This window comes from Narcine bancroftii, chromosome 11 (genome assembly GCF_036971445.1).
Source record: "Narcine bancroftii isolate sNarBan1 chromosome 11, sNarBan1.hap1, whole genome shotgun sequence".
Classification (NCBI taxonomy): domain Eukaryota; kingdom Metazoa; phylum Chordata; class Chondrichthyes; order Torpediniformes; family Narcinidae; genus Narcine; species Narcine bancroftii.
Window position 1 is genome coordinate 94,661,887 of NC_091479.1, and position 21,716 is coordinate 94,683,602.

At 41.8% G+C, this 21,716-nt stretch overlaps 1 protein-coding gene across 1 annotated transcript; it reads right to left on the minus strand.

The window, feature by feature from the left end:
* Positions 1–207: 207 nt before the first annotated feature.
* On the minus strand, positions 208–16,302 carry LOC138745635 (calcium-activated potassium channel subunit beta-4-like). Its single transcript, XM_069902859.1, has 3 exons — positions 15,693–16,302; positions 5,120–5,247; positions 208–782 (listed from the first exon to the last, which is right to left on the minus strand). Exons 1-3 carry the CDS (start codon positions 16,026–16,028, stop codon positions 614–616), a joined length of 633 nt encoding a protein of 210 aa, XP_069758960.1. The 5' UTR covers positions 16,029–16,302; the 3' UTR covers positions 208–613.
* Positions 16,303–21,716: the final 5,414 nt, after the last annotated feature.

The following is a 21,716-nucleotide window of genomic DNA, read 5'->3' on the forward strand; positions in this document are numbered from 1 at the left end:
GATCCACGCTAGAAAAATACTTACAGGGCTGTGATGGTTGGCACTTTCAAAGAGCTAACACTAACACCCAACTTCAATGGCTTGTTCAGTCACTCCATTGTCATGTGACTCTGCAAAGCATTTCAGAGGTTTAAAAAAAAGTGCTCAGAGTGGAACCTTTATTGTTCAGAATAAAAAGGCAGTTTCAGTAAAATCCAATATGTCATGACAGTATAGCTTCACATCCATTAATAACTTCATTATTTTTTAATTATTTACAAAGTGCAGGTTTCTTTAAAAAGTTAGCAATAGTAAAGATTGCATTCATTTAATTAAGGTTCACAAAATAAGGTTGCAGTTAACTAACAAACATAGACTGGGAAAATAAAGTGAAAAAGAAATGGTTAAATCTATCAGACGCTGCTTTCATTTGTAACAATGCAGTGGAATCTTTATGCCAAGCATTTATAATCATCAATTTTTTTTTGTATCCCCAGCGGCTCAAATCACAATACAGCTCGGAAACCGATGCTTGAGATTAAGATCGTTTAAGGACTTCCTCATTGAAGAGGTGTCTTTGAATGCAGCGTTGATCATGTTACGGCCGGGATGGTGCCTGATTGGTCACTTCCCACTAGGAGTTCTTCATTTTCTGCAAGGCCTCTGCTCGAATAGCAAGACTCTTACCACAGACTGTTAGTAGGACAATCAGGATGCCCACCAGGAGAGTCAGGAGGGGCCAGAGCACACAGTGCAACAGGACATTTTCATCACGGGCCTTCTTCAACAGCACATCATCAGGCCTGTAAAACATCCCAAAGCTTTGGTGAAGAGCACACTTAGTTGAATGAAGAATATGCAAATTCAACCTTCAATACAGGTTGAGTACCGTTATCCGAATGCATGAAGTGTTTCAGATTTCGACTGGGATAATGTGCTTAGGGTAACCAAGCAGCACAGTAGCATCAGCAGAATTCCTGTATCAGCGGTCAAACAAAGGCAGGCTTTCAGTCTCCACCTACAATGTGCTTTTGATCACTGTATTTGATCACTGTATTTTTTTTTCCCACACAATAATGTTGCTGGTAATGTTACACTCAAACCTGGCATTTTAGGTGGGGATGAATTTGAGATTTCACAAGAAGATAATGTTTTGAACTTACCTTGATTCAGAACCATTTCGGCTATTCCACCATTGTCATTTTCAACAATATCAGAGAATAAGCAAGATTCACTGAGTAATGCACGTAGGTCTCGCGGTGAGAATGACAAGCTGGCGCCGTCAGAGCCCCACATGGGCACGTGTGGCACTTTCCACTTGTGGCGTCACATCGACACTCCAAATCAATGGGGGGGGGGGGGGTAGGCAGTGGTGTAGGGACTCAGAGGATAAAGTAGCATTTCTAAAGGCAAAGGGATGAAAGGGATGGTCACCGAGGCAAGAAAAAAATTGGACAATTGGAGCCTAGTGAGGGAATGTATAGGCATTTTTTCCCTTGTCTGCTTCCACCCATAAGCCACCATTCTCTGTCTCCAAACTTCCCCACTCCCTGCCTTTCCCCTTTATATTCAGCTACTTCTCTTCTACAGTCTTGATGCAAATGTCAAGCCAAAACATTGACCAACCTTTGGCCTCCATAGATGCTGCTTGATCTGCTGAGCTCCTCCAGCAGTTTGTGGTCGGACTCATTACCTGGTCAGGATGCCAACTCTGCTAAGTTTCTAAAGTAACCAATCCCAGCAGCTGAAGCCTGTAAAGGCATCATAACATGGAGGCTACGGCCCACAGAAATGGACCAATAGACTTACCTGTTGGGATTCCACCTCTTCTGTGAATTTGTCGGAAAATGGTCAGTTACTCAATTATAATTCTTCAATTACTGTTGATAAAAGTGATATGTCCCTAATGGAGCACGGCAAGATCTACAAAATTTACTTTGGTGGTACAATACCGTTGATGTTGAAAGTAGAAGCTACAGGAAATACTCAGCAGGTAAAGCAGGCACAGGTGAGGAGAGGAAAAAAAGACAGATAAGAAGATGGGTGGGGAGAGGGAGGGGGAGAAAGAGGGGAGGTGGAGGGAGTGAGGGAGGGAAAGGAGGAGGCAGAAAGAGGGGAGATATTTGCAGCAGAAACAAGCCCCTTAACCCAACTTGTCCATGCTGGTACCATTTTCCTGCATTTTGAACCTTTCCTATTCAGGGAAAGATGGAGACAGACAGAGTTCAGTGAAAGTTTCAGATTGATGATGAGATGAAATATCACCAATGTGAAATACTTTATAACTTTCTCAGAAATTGGCTGACCTGCTGAGTATTTCAGAATTTTATGTAAAACATTGAACATAACTTTAAACATTGAGGTGTAAATATTATCGTTGTGTGATTTAAAATGTGAGCTAGTCTCTCAAAGTTTTATGGCTAAGGTCCAGAGGTGTTTGGGCTCCATGTTTATCAACTTTACCACAACCTTTAGCACTCTTAGGGTTAACTCCTCCACATTTTTTAAAAAACAGATCTGTCCACTTGGCAGAGAAATAATCATGAATAATCAATTGAGAAAAACAACTTCTCTGTTCACTTGGTGACATGTTTCATCAAAAATTACAACCGTGGTTAAAATCAGGAGCTGCAGGAGATTAAGAGAATTCTCCCGAATTCCAGGGTTTATAATGTTATTAATGGACAGGTAGTGACCATTTTCATTTCCTCCACTCAGGGAAGTAAGACCAAAGATTTGAATGAGAGAGAAATGCAAATTATATTTTCTGCATGAATATTGTTTTAACTGAGGGCATTGATATAAACATTTGTCCATTCAAACACTGAACAGGCAACCTAGCATATTTCATCACTAAATATTATGGTAGAGTATAATATATGTTTGAGTCTTCAATGTGTTAAAATGCACTGTGCAAAAAATGTATTATATTTCTAATATTTTAATGAAATTGAAGTATTTTCATGATGATCAGAAATTAATTATAAAGTTATTGGATAACAGCATTTTTTCCATTAAAGCACTCCCTAACATCTATGTTTTTTCTTGCAATTATCCTAATATCTTACAAATCCTGCTGGTAAATTTTGTTTGATGTTGGTCATAAAGCACTCTTAGTCATTTTACTTCAGTAAAAACCGCCAAATTAATTTAAGCATTTGTTATTGAATAGATTTTCTTTTTTAACTGCATGGATGTTAATCCTCAGTAAAAGGCCTGCAGACACCGTGATGGAAGTAAAAACACAACACTGGAGAAACTCAGCAGGTCAGACAGTGTACTTTCAAAAGCAAAAGTAAAGCTACATAAACCAACATTTCAGGCTTGAGCCCTTCATCAAGGTGGGAGCAAAATGTAGACAGGTGCCCAAACAAAGTGGAGTGCAGAGAGGCAGGGGGAGGAGCACAGTCCCACAGGCAGAAGGTAATAGTTGGATAAGGGAGGGAGGTACACCAGCAAACGGTGGGGTGGGGTGGGGGGGGGGGGAGGTTTGCCTCTGTGAATGGAGAGGGAAAGGGGTGAAAGAAAAACTAAACATCAACTCGATTACTGATTTGTGAACTGTCGCATAAGAGTTTCCTTTGTTCCTCAGAAAACAGACACTTATTATAGATGAAAGTCTCCTCTCTTACATTTAAATGTTCATATCAAAAATTGTTAGAAATCACATTCATTTATTGTGGTGTAATATGGTCAATAAATATGTCTTATATAAAATTAAAATAAAAGCAAGAAATGCTCTAAATACTCGAGGGGTCAGGCACCAAATGTGGCAAGTGAAAGAGGGATAATGTTTCAGGGTGAAGACCCTTTTATTCTGGCGAAGGGTCTTCACCCTGAAACATTAACTGTCCTTTTTTTTCCCCATAGATGCTGCCTGACCTGCTGAATGTTTCCAGAATATTCTGTTTTTAATTCCAATTCTCAGCAACTGCAGTTTTTAATTTTGCGCTACATGCAATTTCAGAGTCATGCAGTGTGGAAGCAGGCCCTTTGGCCCATCTTTCCCATATCATCCAATAGGTCTCACCCACACTAGTTCTAGCTGCCTACATTTGGCCCATATCCCTCTAAACCTATCTATGTATCCATCCAAATTTTCTTAAACATTACAATGGTCTCTGTCTCAACCATCTTCTCCAGCAGTCTGTTCCATACATTCACCAACCTCTGTGTAAAAAAAAAAGTTGCCCCTCAGGTTCCCACTAAATCTCTTCTTCCACCCCCCCCCCCCCCCCCAACTTACCTTAAACCAATATCCTCTGGTTACCAATTTCCCCTACTCTGGGCAAAGACTCTCTGCCTTTACGCAATCTATTCCTTTCAAGATCACCCCTCATCCTCCTGTCCTTGCCTGCTCAGCTCTCCCTATAACTCAGAGCCCAAGTCCTAACAACATCCTGGTCAATATTCTCTGCATCCTTCCTGCAGCACAGTGACCAAACCAGAACACCATACTCCAAATGGAGCCTCACCAATGTCTTATTAAACAGCAGCATTATCTATCGGTTTCTACGCTCGATACTCTGACTGTTGAAGGCCAATGTGCTAAAAGGCTTTTTTGACTACCCTATCTATATATGATGTCACTTTCAAGGTACTCAGTACCTATACTCCTCAATTCCTCTACTTACAACACTTCCCAGGTCCCTACCATTTACCCTATAGATCCTACCCATGTGAGACCTCCCAAAAATGCAAAACCTCAAATTTCTCTGATTTTAAATTCCATAGACCATTCCTCTGCCCAACTTTCAAACTGATCAGGATCCTACTGCAATATTTGGCAATCGTCTTCACTATCTACAACACCTGACACTTTAGTGTCATCCGCAAACTTGCTAATCATACCTCCACGTCATTGACATAGATCAGTGATAAATATTGATGATAGGTGGCAAATAGCAATGGGCCCAGCACTGAACCCTGTAGCACATCTCTCATTTTTACATTCTGAAAAATGACCTCCCACCATCACCCTCAGTTTTCTTCCATGAAGCCAAATTTCTATCCATTCCGTATTCTCTCCTTGGATCCCATGCGATCTGACCTTTCAGAGAACCCTACCATGAGGAACCCGATCAAATGTCTTGCAAAAATCAGATATGCAACATCCATAGTGAATTTTCTAACTTCTTACCTTCGTTGACGATTAATGTAGCAAATAAAAGACTGAGAGCCGATTTCTTCCTTCCAATAATCGTGCCAACTCATTACATTTTCTGAGTTTCTCTGATCGTCCCTCTCACAAGGCGGGATATAGGAACACTGTAAAAATGAGAATTCTATTTTATCACACTGAGTTGCACTGATAGTCACATGAAATGAAGAGAATGCTGTGGGGTGGGGTGGGGGGGGGAAATAAAAAGTAGCAGTTATATTAAACTCTGAGTTGGAGTTCTGGTAGTACCAGCCTGGACTGTTGGATGCTATAAATACCCCAACACACTTTTACCTCACTTGTTTTAGGATGTTATACTTTAATACATTTTAAGTATACTAGCTGAGTCTAAAGAGAGCATAAGAAACAAAACCTACTGAATTTAAAGCAAAAATCTCACAGAAATGTTGGAGGATCTCAGCAGGTCTCACAGCATCCACGGGAGGGAAAGATGTACTACTGGCATTTCAGGCCCGAGCCCTTCTTCAAGGTACAAGCAACAAAAAAAAAGACAGGCATTTGAATTAAATACTGGGAGGGGGATGAGTCCAGACCAAAAGACAAAAGATGTTAATTGGATATGATAGGAGGAAAGGTGAGCTTTGATTGTAGCTCTGTGACAGAGGAAAAAGTGAGAGAGAGAAAAAAAACTAGAGGAAAGAAGGTGGGTGGGGGAGGGGGGGAACTGGAGAAGTTGATTTTAATGCCATTTTAAATTAATGTCGACTTCTCTGTTTCTGTTAACGGATGGCATTCCCTTTCTCTCTCTTCCCCTTTCCCCCATCTCCTTTCACAGAGCCAACATCAATTCTCACCTTTCCTCATCATATCCAACTAACACCTTTTGGCTGTTAGGTCTGGATTAATGGCCCCTCCCATTAATCTCTAATATTTAATTAAGATCCCTGCCTGATTTTTGCTTATACCTTGAAGAGCTCAGGCCCGAAACTTCAGCAAATCATGCTTACCTTCTCTGGACACTGTGAGACGGGCTGAGTTCCTCCAGCATTTTTGTGTGCTTTTACTACAGTCAGCATCTACAGACTTCTGTGGGTTCACTCTATTGAGCATAAAGGGAGTTTGGGAATGAGGCTCTCCACTGAGTTTATAAGGAGCTTGTGATAATTCAGGGTGAGTTTAATTGGAATATGGCAATTGGTCCCAGTGAATTTATCAGGAGCCTGGGAATAGAGAGTTAATAAATAATATGGGATTGGGGCCCTGGTGAGTTTATAAAAAAAACATGGGATTGGGGCCCTAATGAGTTTATAAGAAGCATGGGCTCTGGTGAGTTTATAAGGAATTCAGGAAACATCACAGATGATCCAAATGCCAATCATCCAAGTTACACTGTACATCTAAGTAGTCTACAGTATTTTGTTGCCCATACTCCTATGGATACTGTGTCACCTGCTGAGTTTCTCCAGCAATTTTATATATTGCACTCCATACCAGAATTTGTGTTTTCTTGTTTGACTTAATTTCTCTTTCTGGAAGTTTACTACATCTGCTTGTCAATTTATGCATGATGCCAATATTCCTAATTTTCTTTGATTTTCTCCTTTTAGTAGCTTGAACCTAACTCCAAAAGTAATATTAATGATTTGTCTTCCCCCCACATCTATGGTCACTTCCTAGATGTCACCTTTCCAAACTGAGAAGATTTAGTTTCTCCAGCATTTCCTGATATCGAAAGCCCGGTTGTGACCTTAATTGTATTATATTTCACCCTTGGATGCTCCATGTTCATACGTATAATGGATTGGGTGGTTTGCAGTGGGAGCAAAACTAATGAACTGATTGTGAGCTTCAGGAGGGGGAAATGATGAGAAAACAAACCAGTCCTCATCAAGGGGTCAGCAGTAGAAAGGGTTAAGAACTTCAAACTCCTTGGTGTCAACATCTCTGAAGATCTATTCTGGGGCCTCCATGTTGATGTAATCATGAAGAAAGTTCACCAGCAGCAAGACTTCATGAGGCAATTTGGAACATCACCAAAAACTCTTGCAAATTTCTACAGGTGTACTGTGGAGAGCATTCTGACTGGTTGCATCACTGTCCAGTAAAGAAGTGCCAATGCACAGGACAGGAAAAGTCTACAGAGAGTTGTGAACCTGGCCAGCGCCATCATGCATATCAGCCTTCACTTCATCGAGGAGATCAACAAGAGTCGGTATCTGAAGAGAGTAGCCTCTCTCTTCAAGGACCCTTAACACCCAGGCCATGCCTTCTTCTCAATCCTACCATCAGGAAGGAGGTAAGACAAACACCCAATGGTACAAAAACAGCTTCTTCCCCTCTGCCATCAGATTTCTGAATGGACAACACTGCCTCACTTTCTCTTCTTTTGCAATAATTTATTTATGTTTTCTTAAATATGATTTTCAGCAATTTTGCACTTGATATGCTTCCGCAAGACAACAAATTTCATGACATGTTCATGAAAATAAATTCTGATTCTGAATTCTACATTACACAGCAAAGGGTATAATCCTTGGAAATTAGATCAAGGAATAAGATACGCAAGGAACTGACAGGTCGAATACAGAAAAACTGCCTTTGCTTTTCAAAGTGCATGAAGGGAATAGCCTGAAAATAGGGGAAAGGGTTTTAAATGAGTGAAACTTTTCAATTATAAATAGGTGCCAGAGATTTGGAAAGCTCCCACAAACTGCAAATTCATACTATGTCAATGGTCAACTTACTCCATGAGACATATTTATTTTTAATTTTAACAATACAGCACAGTAGAAGGGTGCTTTTACCCATCAAACCCATGCCACCCAATTACTCTACCAATCCCATATGAGTTGGAGTCTTTGAGGAAACCTGAGCATCCAGAGAATCCCACGCAGATCACATGGAGAAACTACAATCTCCTTACAGACAGCAACAGTTTAGAACCCAGGTCGCTGGCGCTGTGATAACATTGTGCTAACTGCTGTGATAACTATGCCACCCAAAGGTATTAATGCTCAGGACTCTTTTCAGCGTGGGGCAGTTTGCAACTTGCTAACATTTGGGTGGCACGGCAGGCGTAGTGTTTAGCGCAACGCCCTTACAGAGCCAGCCATCGAGACAGGGGTCCGAAACCTGCACTAACTATAAGGAGTTGGAACATTTTCCCCGTGTCTGAGTGGGTTTTCCCTGGGGGCTCCTGTTTCCACCCACCATTTGAAATGTACTGACTGGGGGGGTGTAGGTTAATCGGGTGCTAATTGGGTGGCACAGACTCATGGGCCGAAATGGCCTGTTACCATGCTGTATGACTTTTTTTTAATTAAAAAAATTTAAATATATTTAATGCACTAGTGTTGAACCATTAATTTGTTTGTGATTTTAAACAGTTGTATTTTCAGCACATCTCCGCTCCATCCTCAACATCCATTGGAGCGCTCACACCCCTAACGTCGAGGTACTCGAGATGGCAGAGGTCGACAGCATCGAGTCCACGCTGCTGAAGATCCAGCTGCGCTGGATGGGTCACGTCTCCAGAATGGAGGACCATCGCCTTCCCAAGATCGTATTATATGGCGAGCTCTCCACTGGCCACCGTGACAGAGGTGCACCAAAGAAAAGGTACAAGGACTGCCTAAAGAAATCTCTTGGTGCCTGCCACATTGACCACCGCCAGTGGGCTGATAACGCCTCAAACCGTGCATCTTGGCGCCTCACAGTTTGGCGGGCAGCAGCCTCCTTTGAAGAAGACCGCAGAGCCCACCTCACTGACAAAAGGCAAAGGAGGAAAAACCCAACACCCAACCCCAACCAACCAATTTTCCCTTGCAACCGCTGCAATCGTGTCTGCCTGTCCCGCATCGGACTGGTCAGCCACAAACGAGCCTGCAGCTGACGTGGACTTTTTTACCCCCTCCATAAATCTTCGTCCGCGAAGCCAAGCCAAAGAAAAGAAAAAGAAGAAAAGATTTTCAGCACAAGTCCCAGCACTCTGAAGTGGCAGCCAGAGGAAACAGTGAATATTGAGGAATTGGTAATGGGAGGAGGGGAAGTCATACTCCAGGAAAATCAATAAACCATGGAAACATAAACACTGCTGATGGAGTCTGCTCCACTGTTCAATGTGAGCTTGGTCACTGATCAGCCATGGTTTCAATGAATGAGGAATTGGCTTGAGGAGCTCATCCTTTCCTTACAGCGACATGTGGCTTGGTCCACCTCACTCACCTCTCTGAAGAAAGCAAATATCATTAATATCTACATAGAAAACAGCAGATTCATTCACTGATTGGAAAACTGCATGAACTTCCCAGGCCTAGGTGGTAACATCTTTCTCAGTGCATTGGGCACAACACCAACAGTAGATCGTGTGCAATTTTGTAATGTAAAATTGATTTTATACTTTGGATATCACAGGCGGATTTTTATTCTTAAACGCTTATCTTACCCACAATTCATCTTTCCAGCAGATGCATTGAACATTATGGAAAACACTGGCGAAGTGTTACAGTAAATATTTTTTAAAAACTGGCAATTGTGTTTTTCTCCAGCTGAATATCATATAAAAGCTTTCAATGGTTCCCAAAGCATTGTGTCTGCTCATAACAGTTAATTGTTATGCCATATATAGACAGGACCAGAGAAGTTGGAGTCATTGAGTAATATTTCTAACAATACTTGAATTAGTAATTTCAAATGTACGATCTTAAACATAAAAATTTACTGAATAGAACGATAGCATGAAATTTTTTTTTAACTCCTTCTCATCTGAAGCATCAAGATAGATATTGGTTATTTAAAGATCTGCTGTTGTTTTCATTATTTTTAAGATGACATCAAATTAAAATCTTGTTCCTGATTAAATGCAATGCATGCTCTCTGGCACGTAATCTTTGAATTTGGAAAACTTTAATCTCACAGACCGGAAAGGATTGAGAATTTGATCTGAGCTGATTAATCTTAACTAGGTTGAATGGAGGAAAGAGAGAGAGCAATTTTTTTTTAAAAGAGTGCAAATATTGACTGTTTCATTGCTCTCTAATTATCTTTGCTGAAAACCTAGCACAGTGAGTTGGATGAACTGATTTGGGTGATTAACAGCCTCCTGGGTACAATCACAAATAGATGCTGCAAATAGGCAGAACCATTTGTGACCATAGAAACCTTAGAATGAATCAACACCTTTCGGAGAAAAATGGGGGAAAAAAAACATCGTTCTTTGGGACGCCCCTGTTTTTATGTGGTTGACTGCTTGAGTGTCCTCCCCACACTGATGCCTTTGGAAATGGGGAGGTCCTTTGGAGGGAGCAGAATAATTTTATAACCACATTCCTTCCTGAGCATCTGTAGAGATTTGCCGACAATGTAGATATTCGTCTCTCCCTCAATTTTGTATTTTCTGAAAATGCTACAAATGTCCCATTTGCACATTTTATATTTTAAGATTAAGATATGTAGTTTACCAATTTTTAAAAAATGCTTCAAAGTCAATCATTTTATCCTTGTCGAGAAAGACTCCTTGCAAATTCAGTGAACTTCATTCCTGATGATAAAAATGTCATATAGTGTGGCCTTAAAATAATCAGTTTTATTTGAATACTTTAAAACAAAACCAAAAAAAAAAACATGGATTATTCCCAAAACCTCAGAACACCAGACAAAAGCAGCTAAAGCACATCGTTCTTGATTAAAATTGCCAAAAAAAGTGTCAGGACATTTCTTAGCATGCTGCAATTTGCAGTTTTATAATATTAATGCAGAACAGTTAATCTGATGGTGATATTAAACAGTTCTGTTTTCAGCACAAACCCTTGGCTCTCCAAATTAGCAGGTGAATATTGAGTTGGAGGAGAGGGTTGTACCGTGGAAATATCCAGAAACGAGAATCATGAAAAATAATACATCATCACTGCTGTGTTTCTATGACGATACCGTTTTCCTGCCCTATACCCTTCGGGAGAGAGGGACATTTTGTTTAGTGTGGGCAAGTTAGGCAGAAGGACCTGTCATCACACTGTACGTGTGATTTCCCACTACAGTCTAGAAATGTATCGATCTTCGTCTTAATATGTCAACAACTGACCTCTACAATTCTCCATAGTCATCAGTGAAGATGTTCTCCCCATCTCGGTATTAAACATCTTAACACACAGCTTGTGTCTGCATTGCCCATGTTGGAAACACCTTAGCCAGAAAAAAACATGTCTTATTTTCAGTCGAGTCCTGGTGACTTTTTAATTTGATCCCCTCTCATTCTTCTTAACTTGGGCAGCACAGTTAGTTTAGCGGTTAGTGCAATGCTGTTTCAGCGCCCGCGACCCAGCTTTGAAACCGGCACTGTCTGTATACTGTTCATATGTTCTCCCCTTGTCTGCATGGGTTTCTTCCAGGCACTCTGGATTCCTCCCACCATTTAAGATGTATGGGGGCTGTAGGTTAATTGGGTGTAATTGGGCATCTGGGCTCATGGGCCAGAAGGGCCTGTTATTGTGCTCTATATCTAAAAAAACCTATAGTTTATGTAAACCTATTCAGCCTATCCCTCCTGATACAGTGGTTCCTCCAATCCAGGAATCTGATTTTTTTTTTTGTGTGTGATATTCCCTCTTTGGTAAGTAGAACCTTTCTCAGGTTAGGAGACCAAAACTGCACATCATATTCCAAATGTATTCTTAGCAAATCCTTTTATAGTTTGTCATAGAGTAACACAGCATAGAACCAGACTCATCAGTCCTCTGTGTCCAGTTGCCTTTGGAAATCTGCCAATATATTTAAGAACCCATCCCACCATGGCTACCTGCTCATCTCCTTATTTCATGAATCAGAAGACATGCGAGTTTGAAAACATGAACGTCTAGATTTAACGACAGTTAATTTCCTGCTGTATTCAGACTCTTGAATGAACTTCTCAATGGTAATAAATGATGCCCCTGCACTATTCAACTATATCTCTCTCTATACCCTGAACTTGTTTGACTTACTGTAAAATAGTACCCTGTATTTTTATTTTATCATTGCCAGGGAGCTTGATTTGTCTGGGTAGCATGCAAAACAAAATTTTATTTGTTGTATTTTGGTACACATGACAATAAATAATTCAAGACCATGCCAGCCATCTAGCAGCCATTCACACTTATCCTTCGCTCATCCATTTCATTCTCCCCATGTACCCAAAAACTCTCCCCAAGTTCCACCACAAACTTAAACATTAACCACGGTGGCCAAATTGCAAGTAACTCAGGAGGAAAAAAATATAATTTGACGAACCTTATATTAGGGGCTCCAGCTGTGCATATTAAACAACATTGGTGTCGACTAACATTTCTACAGGCATGTGATGAAACTGATTCATGGCTATATAATTTCTGCAGATGTACCTAACTTCTACCAATCTTTTCTAACTTGTTTCCTGGTAGAATCCATTCATAATTTTAAAGTGCACTTTGTCTCAAAGGAACTTAATTTGCTTATTTGCATGAATTTTTGAGTTAAGCAAATGCAATGGCATAAGATGATATTATAACTTCCATGGTTCAGGCCAACAGCAAACCATTGACCAAGAGCTGGATACTGGTAGATGACGGAATTTCAGTTTGCTTTCTAAGAGCCACTAAGGGTGAATGAAGTTCAACAAAATTAGTATTCTTGGATTACATCCCTTTTGCACAAAAAAAACCATTTAATCTTCCTTTACTTGAGAGGCAGAATGGCACACGGTGAGAAAGGGAGAAAGAAAGAAGGCAGGGAGAAAAGAGGGCGGTGTATACATGCCTGCAAGATGAGAGAATGAAACAGTGTTAGGCTGCTTTGTCGTCTGGTAAATAGACTTTTTAAAAAAATCACTAATTACCGTTTCTTTAAACCAACTCCTGAAAAGGTGATATTTTTGAAGTGAATTTCAAATGTCACATAATGAATATATATTGGCATAGTATAATCCACTCAAATGTATATACAAATAACATAAAACTTGAAAGATACAAGTTAATGGATAATAGCATTCTAATGGTAGTGATGTAAGTAGCATTGCTGTGTGTAACAGTTAATGCAGAGTGAACATATGCCTGTATAGTCTTCCTTCTTCACTATGTACTATTTAAACTATTTTGAGGAGTAAATAAATCACTGAAAGCAGGATATGGGGGAAATGAGCATAATTCCAGGCACAATAAATCACCATATTATGAAATTCAACTTCAAATGCTGACCAACTATTTCCTTCTTCCAATAATTGCTTCATTGACTCAGTGAATTGGAAGCACAATAAAAGTTTACTTTGTTAATATGCATTTTACACAGATTTTTATGGAAAAGCTGCAAGCTTCACGAATGCTACAAAAGTACTCATGTAAGTGCCCTTGTTCTGAATCATTTAAAGAACACACACACACATTCCGAAGTACTATGAATTATTCCGAAGTGCAATGCCTGATGGGGTAAACCTTTGCTCATAGAAAGGTTATATAGCTGTTGGCTGTTCTTTGGGGAATATTTGTTTGCACTCTTGAGGGGGGTCATGACATCAGGCAAAAACACCCACTAAATCACATGAGCAACAGAGAACTGGATGAAAAGGCTGGCACTTCCAACAATTACCTAGAAATGTCGGCATCTGTATCCTTGCTTGAATTACATGCTCTCATATAACTGATCCACAACCATCTGAATCCATTAATGCTTTCCAATGGACACAGTTAATGCCTTAATTTAGACCATATTTAAATTAAAGTGTTCACATTTAACTTTCTGCTGGAAATTGCTGCTTTAATTATCAGATTGCTCAGAACCACTTTCTCATTGCCATGGCATAGGATGTCATGAGTGGAATATTCTCCCCAATCCAACATAACTGGGGAAAAGAAAACAATTACAGCCCTGAACTCGTGTTTTTGAGAACTTTTTTGTTAAGATAAGATAGTATTCTGCTCCTTCAAAACCTTGATAGGAAGACGGTTGCAATGCAATCTTCAGCCTCTGGAAGACAGTGGGTAATGGAAAAGTAATGGAAACCCTGGGTATTCAAAAGTAATGGAAGGTTAAATTAACCAGTTTCCTTGTAAGGTGACTTAATTTCATATTTGGATTCTTTATTTAAAATTTAATTGGTGCAAGATAACTTGATAGAATTTTTTTATGAACTACCAATCTGAACATGTAATTACATTTCCACAAGACGAGAAGCAATTATCCAATGAATTCAAAGTAAATATAAAAATGTTAAAAATGTATTGTGGAGTGACAAGAAACATGAGATGTACCCTTCACATGAGCCACAAGAGGACATCTCATTGAATGCTTATACGGTTAGACCACATACAAGCAATTGACCCACAGAATTAAATGTACTTAGGCATTTGTGTCCAATTTACTGAATAAACTTCTCTGTCATACTTTTTAATTGATGATTAAATGTATGAACAACAGGAGGGTCAATGATCAACTTATTTTAAAGAAGAAGTGTCATGTGAATTGAATACAAAATAATGGCATGTCATGCATATATGACCTACCCCATCAATGAAACAAACTCTAGAACCCAACTAAATTTCTATAGGTATTGTCAAGACATGTCATTTTATAAGGTAGACTAGTTTTAAAGTCCTTTCTCATCTCTGGATTTTCTAGCCCCAGATACCCATTCAAAATCTCCTCTACTGTCACAGATGCTGCTCAAAGAAGACCAACATTTGTTTCCACCCCTGCCCCCACCCCCACCATAGAAAGGCTTATATTTATGTTATGCCATTTAGAAACTCAAGACCCACTAATGTCCATTTGACCCATGATGTCAAGTTGTAAGGTAGACTTGAATGCAAGGTTTTTAAGAAGGCAATCTGTGTGGCGAGGGTTAAATATTGGCCAGTCCCAGGCTGATGAACTAGCTACACTTTTTTTTAACTGATTGTCCATCATTATGAGACACTTCTGAAGAGACCAGTTCAAATACAGCAGCCGTCTAGAAGGAGAGTCCCGCTCTCCCTCAGGACTACCATTACATTAACATCTCATCTGAAGGAGAGTCCCGCTCTCCCTCAGGACTACCATTACATTAACATCTCATCTGAAGGAGAGTCCCGCTCTCCCTCAGGACTACCATTACATTAACATCTCATCTGAAGGAGAGTCCCGCTCTCCCTCAGGACTACCATTACATTAACATCTCATCTGAAGGAGAGTCCCGCTCTCCCTCAGGACTACCATTACATTAACATCTCATCTGAAGGACAGTACCTTCAACTGAGCCGCTCTCCCTCAGGACTACCATTACAAGTCTGTCTTCCCAGTACATCTTGAACTCAGCACCTGATTCAGAGGTCAGAACGTTACCTGGGAGACAAGGTGGCACACAATTACGGTGCAATTTAGCAAAGGTGGCAGCTGCAGTTTGTAATGTATTTGATCAATTTCAAGGAAGTTGACAATTTTTTTTGAATAGCTGAAGGTTTTACTGTATTATGAAAAGATATAAGAATTTACACAATGCAACTTACAGACCACTTTGTAAAATGTCTTTAAATACGGTGCCAAGGGCTATATTCTAGTCTTATTTCAGAGCTCTTTATTTTTTCTGTGTCACGGCAACAACGTGCTTTACCTTGGGATTTAGAAGTAGTTGCTGTTCGTCGTAATGGAGCAGCGCTCTGGTGTTTGATTGGGAGTTGTTAACAAAGATCTGGAGACAAGGATAGAGCGACGTCCCCTTGCAATCTACCCCACATGTAAAAGTACACTCAGACATCTCCCCGATCTGCCGCAACGACACCACAGTGCAGTTGGCAGCCTTACACTGCAAGCTGTTTAGCGTGGGGTTCAACCAGCAAAATCCAAGGATGAACAAGGAGATGATCCCGGCCACGATGAGGAAGAACCCGAGTCTTATGCTCTTATCCTCCGCTTCGGAATACTCATAAGCGACTCTGACCCTCGCCATGAGACACCCACTCGAGGGGAGGGATTGGAAGCTGCCCCTCAGTGCATCCAGACGTAGCCCCGGGTCTTCAGTGTCCCAAACTTCTGACAGCGGGCGGCCGAAAGTACTGGGTAACTCGTTCCGAAAGCCGAATTCTCTTCACTGTAAACGGCAGCCAAACGCAGCTTTGCTTTCGCGGTGACCCAGAGCGACTGAAAGCCCGGCAGCTACATTTGGATTAGGTAAGCCTCTTATGTGGAAATAGAGCACAGCTCCAAGGGGCTGCTGTTTACCAAGCGGTCTGGTAAGTGTCATATCTGCAGCCAGATTGGACTTCCAGGAGGTGGGAGGGTCTGTCTGATATTGTTCCCCGAAGGAAGACCTCTGGACTGACGCTCGAACAGTAAACAGCCATCTCCCATGGGCTCCAACTTCTCAACAAAATCTGCAACGCGCCTCCTGGTCCACTCTGTTCATTCAAGGCCAAAGAAGACGTCAAATGCAAACATTAGCTCCTTCTAAAGGAACGAACGGGAACATGTAACAGCAATAATGCGTTCACCGGGGTGTCTGGGTGAGAGAGTGTGTTTTTAATTAGGGGCCATAGTCTTTTTTAAAAATGTTATTTAATGGTTTGCATCATTACAAGAAAAAATGAATAAAGCACTAATCAAATAGCCAAAGCTACAAAAAAGTACTTTTATATATTTTCTCCCCATTCCCCCTCCCACCCAAAAGTTTGAAACGAGCGTGCTCGATCTCTTGAACGAAAGAGAGATGTCACTTTTCAACCCAAGGTCGGAGCAGGGCGATTAGTATCGTATTTACCGCCACTGAAAGATTCGGAAAATCATTTAAAAATGCAGGCTCTGAAAATCGGAAATAAAAACAGGGAAAGACACAGCAGGTCGGGCAGCGTCTGTGGGCAGTGTCAACCTAATGTCAAACACGAAGGTCTGCAGGGACCGTGGTTGAAGTTAAATGAACAACGCTGGAGAAACTCAGCTGGTCACTGTCCTTGATATAAGGATACATAAACAACTTTTGGGGCTTGAGCCCCTCTTCCAGGTATGGACAAAATGTAAGCAGGCACCCAAACAAAATGGTTGGGGGGGGGGTGTGGGGAAGGAGCACAGTCCCACAGGCAGGAGATAATAAGGGAGGGAGGGAGTAGGGCACTACCAGTAACCTCAGAGACCTTGCTGGCCCGAATGTCAGGATAGGAATGGCGGCAAGGGAAAAGTAGCTCGACCTTTATGGTCCAGAACCATGGGGGAGGAGTCATCGAGTATGAGACATCCGTGGACGGGCCACCTCCATATAGACAACAAGCAATGATAACTATATACAATGGAGGAAACCGATCACCCACAGAGGACACACCAGCAAACAGGGGGAGGGGGATGGCTCTGTGAATGGAGAGGGAAGGGGTTGGAGAGCTGGAGGAAAGCATGCAGAGGGGGAGAATGGGAAGTAGGCGAGCAGACACTGGAGAAGTCAATGTTAATGCCATCCAGCTAGAGAGTGCCCAGATGGAAAATTAAGCGTTGCTCCTCCAATTTACAGGGGGTCTTGGTTTGACAGTACATGAGTACATGCACAGGCATATCAGTGTGAGAATGGGGTACAGAATTGAAGTGGTTGGCCACTAGGAAATCCCTGTCACTGATGCAGACAGAGTGAAGGTGCTCAGCGAAACCATCTCCCTGATACTGTTATCTCTCCAATAATGTTTTTGGCACCTCCTAAGAGATGTTCTAAAAAAGGAATATTGGACCTAAGCATTAACTATTTCTCTTTCTGTGAATAGAGCTAAAGTTGAAGTTCAAAGTTTAGATTTATTGTCAGCATATATACATAACTTCATATAGAATCCTGAGATTCTTTTCCCTGTGGGCCAGGCAAAATTTATATATATATATATATATATATAAAATGGTAACTGCAAACTGTACTCAAGAAAAATGATACTTGTACAAAAGAGAGAAATGTAAATAAAGAAAGAAATGTAAACAAATGGAATGTGCAATACAGAAAAAAATAAATATCCATTACTAAATAATGTGCAAACTAAGAGTCATTAAATGAGTCACTGAATGAATTTGTTGTTGAGGAGTCTGATGGTGGAGGGGTAGCAGCTGTTCCTGAACCTGGTAGTGCAAGTCTTGTGGCACCTCTACCTCTTTCCTGTTGGCAGAAGGGAGAACTGTGCATGTCCTAGGTGATGTGGATCCTTGATGATTTCTGCTGCTCTCCTATGGCAATGCTCCATATTGATGGTGGGGAGAGTTTTGCAGTGTCCACTACCTTTATCAGGGCTTTCTGCTTAGGGGTATTGGTTTCCCCATACCAGGCCATGATGCGGCCAGTGTGCATACTTTTCCACAACACATCTGTAAAGGTTTGCCAGGGGGTTTCTGACTTCATAATGATCCTCCGCTGCTGCCCAAGTAGAAATCCTAATGTGCTTCCTTCACAAGGATATTAGCATGCTGGGTCCTCCATGATAGTGACTCCCAGGAATTTAAATGTTCTCACCCTCTTTACCCCTGATCCCCCAATGATCCTCTGGCTTTCCCTGAAGTCTACAATGGTTTTTTAATATATAAGTAGAACTTGCATGATTTTTCCATTCTGAAGTGTCTCCCTAACTTCTGGGAGTGGCCATTCACTCAAGAACGATAAAAACTCCAAATATCCATATCTGTCTGCACATTTAGACAGAATACCAAAAATGCGGTAATTAAGGAGGCGGGCTAGCACCAGCGCCGCGGCAGTGTCGACCTCAACGTCTGACATAGATGGGACGAACAGCACCTCAGCGGTGTCGTCAGGGGTGATGTGAATCATAAGTGTCAGGAATAGCCCTTTGTTCACAGGATGCCTGCAGTTAACTTTAAATTGCAGGCCATTCTGGGATTTACTAGGGGCTGAGGAGGTAAAATATCTGAACAGGAATGTCTCATCATCCATTCCCTTTCCAAGACACATCATGTCTTCTTGGAAAATGGCAATAATTTCCTGGAATGCAATGGGTGTGTAAAAAGCTTAATTGAGTGCTAGGTTGTTGTTAGTACACCATTTAGGCGGGTTTTCAAATCTCCAACTCTGGCTCCAGTTCCTTTTTATACAGCCACTACCATACAATTGTCAGTAAATTTGTAATAGTGTGTTGTCCCACACAGACATTGGTATAAGGACTATGCTGAACACTTCAGCACAGAAACAAGCCTTTTGGCCCATCTAGTCTGTGCCGAACTATTATTCTTCCTAGTCTCAATGACCTGCACCAGGACCATAGCTCTTCATACCCCTTCCATCCATGTATCTATCCAATTTTTTTGCACAAATTTTGAAATGGAGCCTGCACTTGCCACTTCAGCGTCCAGCTCTTTCCACACTCTCAGAGTGAAGTTTTCCTCTTTAAATGTTTTTTTCATTTTGCTCAGGTAACGGTTTAATATGGCTTCATTTTTTTGAAAAACAAAATAAGCAATTTTAATTGGAGATCCTGGGTTGGAACCATCTCATGGTCTCTTTGCTGAAACAATTCGATTAATCAGTGGTTCTCAACCTTTTTCTTTCCACTCACATGCCACTTTAAGGAATCCCTTTGCCATCGGTGCTCTCTGATTTGTAAGGGATTGCTTAAGGTGGGATGTGAGTGGGAAGGCAAGGTTGAGAATCACTGCTCCACACCCAATTGTTACTGAAATATTTTGCTTGAGAAAAATGGTCATTGGCCCATTTCCTTTGGAGCTATGAAACTGTGCACATAACGAGTCATTGAGGTACGATGAAACAGTGGTTTTCAAACTTTTTCTTTCTACCCACACACTACCTTAATCAATCCCTTACTAATCACAGAGCACCGATGGCATAGGGATGACTTAAAGTGGAATGTGAATGGAAAGAAAAATGGTTGAGAACCACGAAGTTCAATCAATTTAGCCTTTCAGAAAGTTGTTCTGTAAGGTTTAAATGTGACCAAGTCTGAGTGATTTGCCCTGGCCTAAATCTGCTTTAGCTACTTAAACCAATGAACTGCATCAAACTTTTAATAAGTTTCCAAAACAGAAAGGAAAGAGCACGTAAGAACAGAAAAGGCTTAAAATGAACAGCATCAGTGGAGAGAGAGAATCCGTTACAGTTTCAAGTCCACGAGAGCTGCTGAGTTCTCATTTCAGATCTCCTGCGGTTGCGGTTTGGATATTTGGCCCCGCGTGTGTCGGGCATCTTGGAGGTCACTGACAGAGGGGGTTCCCCCGCTCCCGCGTTTTGCGCAGCTTCTCTTTGCCCCGGAGCAGTGGCATTGTACCAAGGCGGCGATATGGACCGCGACGCAAAACGTTCAGGGGGAACTTCCAGTTCGAGGAAAGCACGAATTGCGGAAAGGCTCGGATCAGCCAGCGAGATCTTCCTCGGCCCTGGATATGTTGTCGGCTGTATTTGGAGATGCTCCAGGAACTACAGTCCGTTTCTAGCCCGCCCCTTAAGTAGATTTATGCCCGCAGCGAAGAATAGTGGCAGGTAGTTCACATCGCCTACTTGTTTCCAGTAAAGTAAAACACATCAATGGGTTTACATTGAATTCGCTCTAAAACAAGGGCACGATTTAACGTGCGTCTGTACCAAGACGAAGGGTGAGCCCAGCCCGAGTCTGGGGGCAAATCAACGCCTGCGATGTCAACTCCGAGATTGCATCTTCATTCTCCAGGTCCCAGTGGCTCGGCAGAAGTAGTTGGATGTTAACATTGAAACATCCCGAACCTGGTTGGTCTCAAGGGAAACCTCCGAGGGAGATGTGGCTCTTGCGGAGTCTGGGCCGCCTGCAGGCGAGGACATCATCGCCGGCGGTGGGGTTGAAGATTGGAGATAGGCGAGAGGGCCGGGGTGGTGGTGGGACGTGCGGAGATCTGGGAGGGTGGAAGCTGCCGCTTGTACCGGGGGCAGTGCAATCACACGCTTCGGAAATTGATCAGGACGGATCATTCCTCACGACCGCCCCCCCCCCATTCCCTCCAACTGCGAGCAACTTGGAAGGGGGTGCGCGGTTTCCTGACGCTCCCATCCAGCTCCTCATTTGATCCGGAATGGTCGGGAAGATTAATGGGCGAGGAAACGGGGTCAGCAGAGCGGCGGGAGGGATGGTTCTATCGCCTTCCCTTCGTCTCGTCAAAACTGGTGACTTACTTCATTTCGGGCTGTAATTAATGGAATTGAATCCCCTGGTAAAGCTCGACTGAAATAGGGCAAGGACTTGGACATGAACGTTCTTAACCAGGCGCTTCGAAATAACAACATAATCAATTAAGGGAGAGCAGGAGAATCCGCTCCCAGGGGCTCCTTCGATTTTGAACGCTAGGTTTTATTTTTTTTTTAAAAATCTGCAATTTATCTCGATTTACAAGCAGAATAGGTTCAAACACATTTAAGGTGCCTTTAAGCAATGCACAAACACAGTAAAACTTGGATTGGTTTAGAACGTTAAAGCATTAAAACCGTGGACGCAATAACCAACCAGTCACAGGGTCTCATAAAAGCTTACAAAAGATTAGCCTCTGGAGAAACTCTGCAGGACCCTGCCACAGGGTTGAATGTCAAGGGGATCTGGCCAATACGAAAGGTGTCAGGGCAGGGTGAGCAAGCGATTGGTGGATCCAGGTGAGGAGAGGTTGATGGAGCCAGGTGGGGAAAGCGACCGCAGAT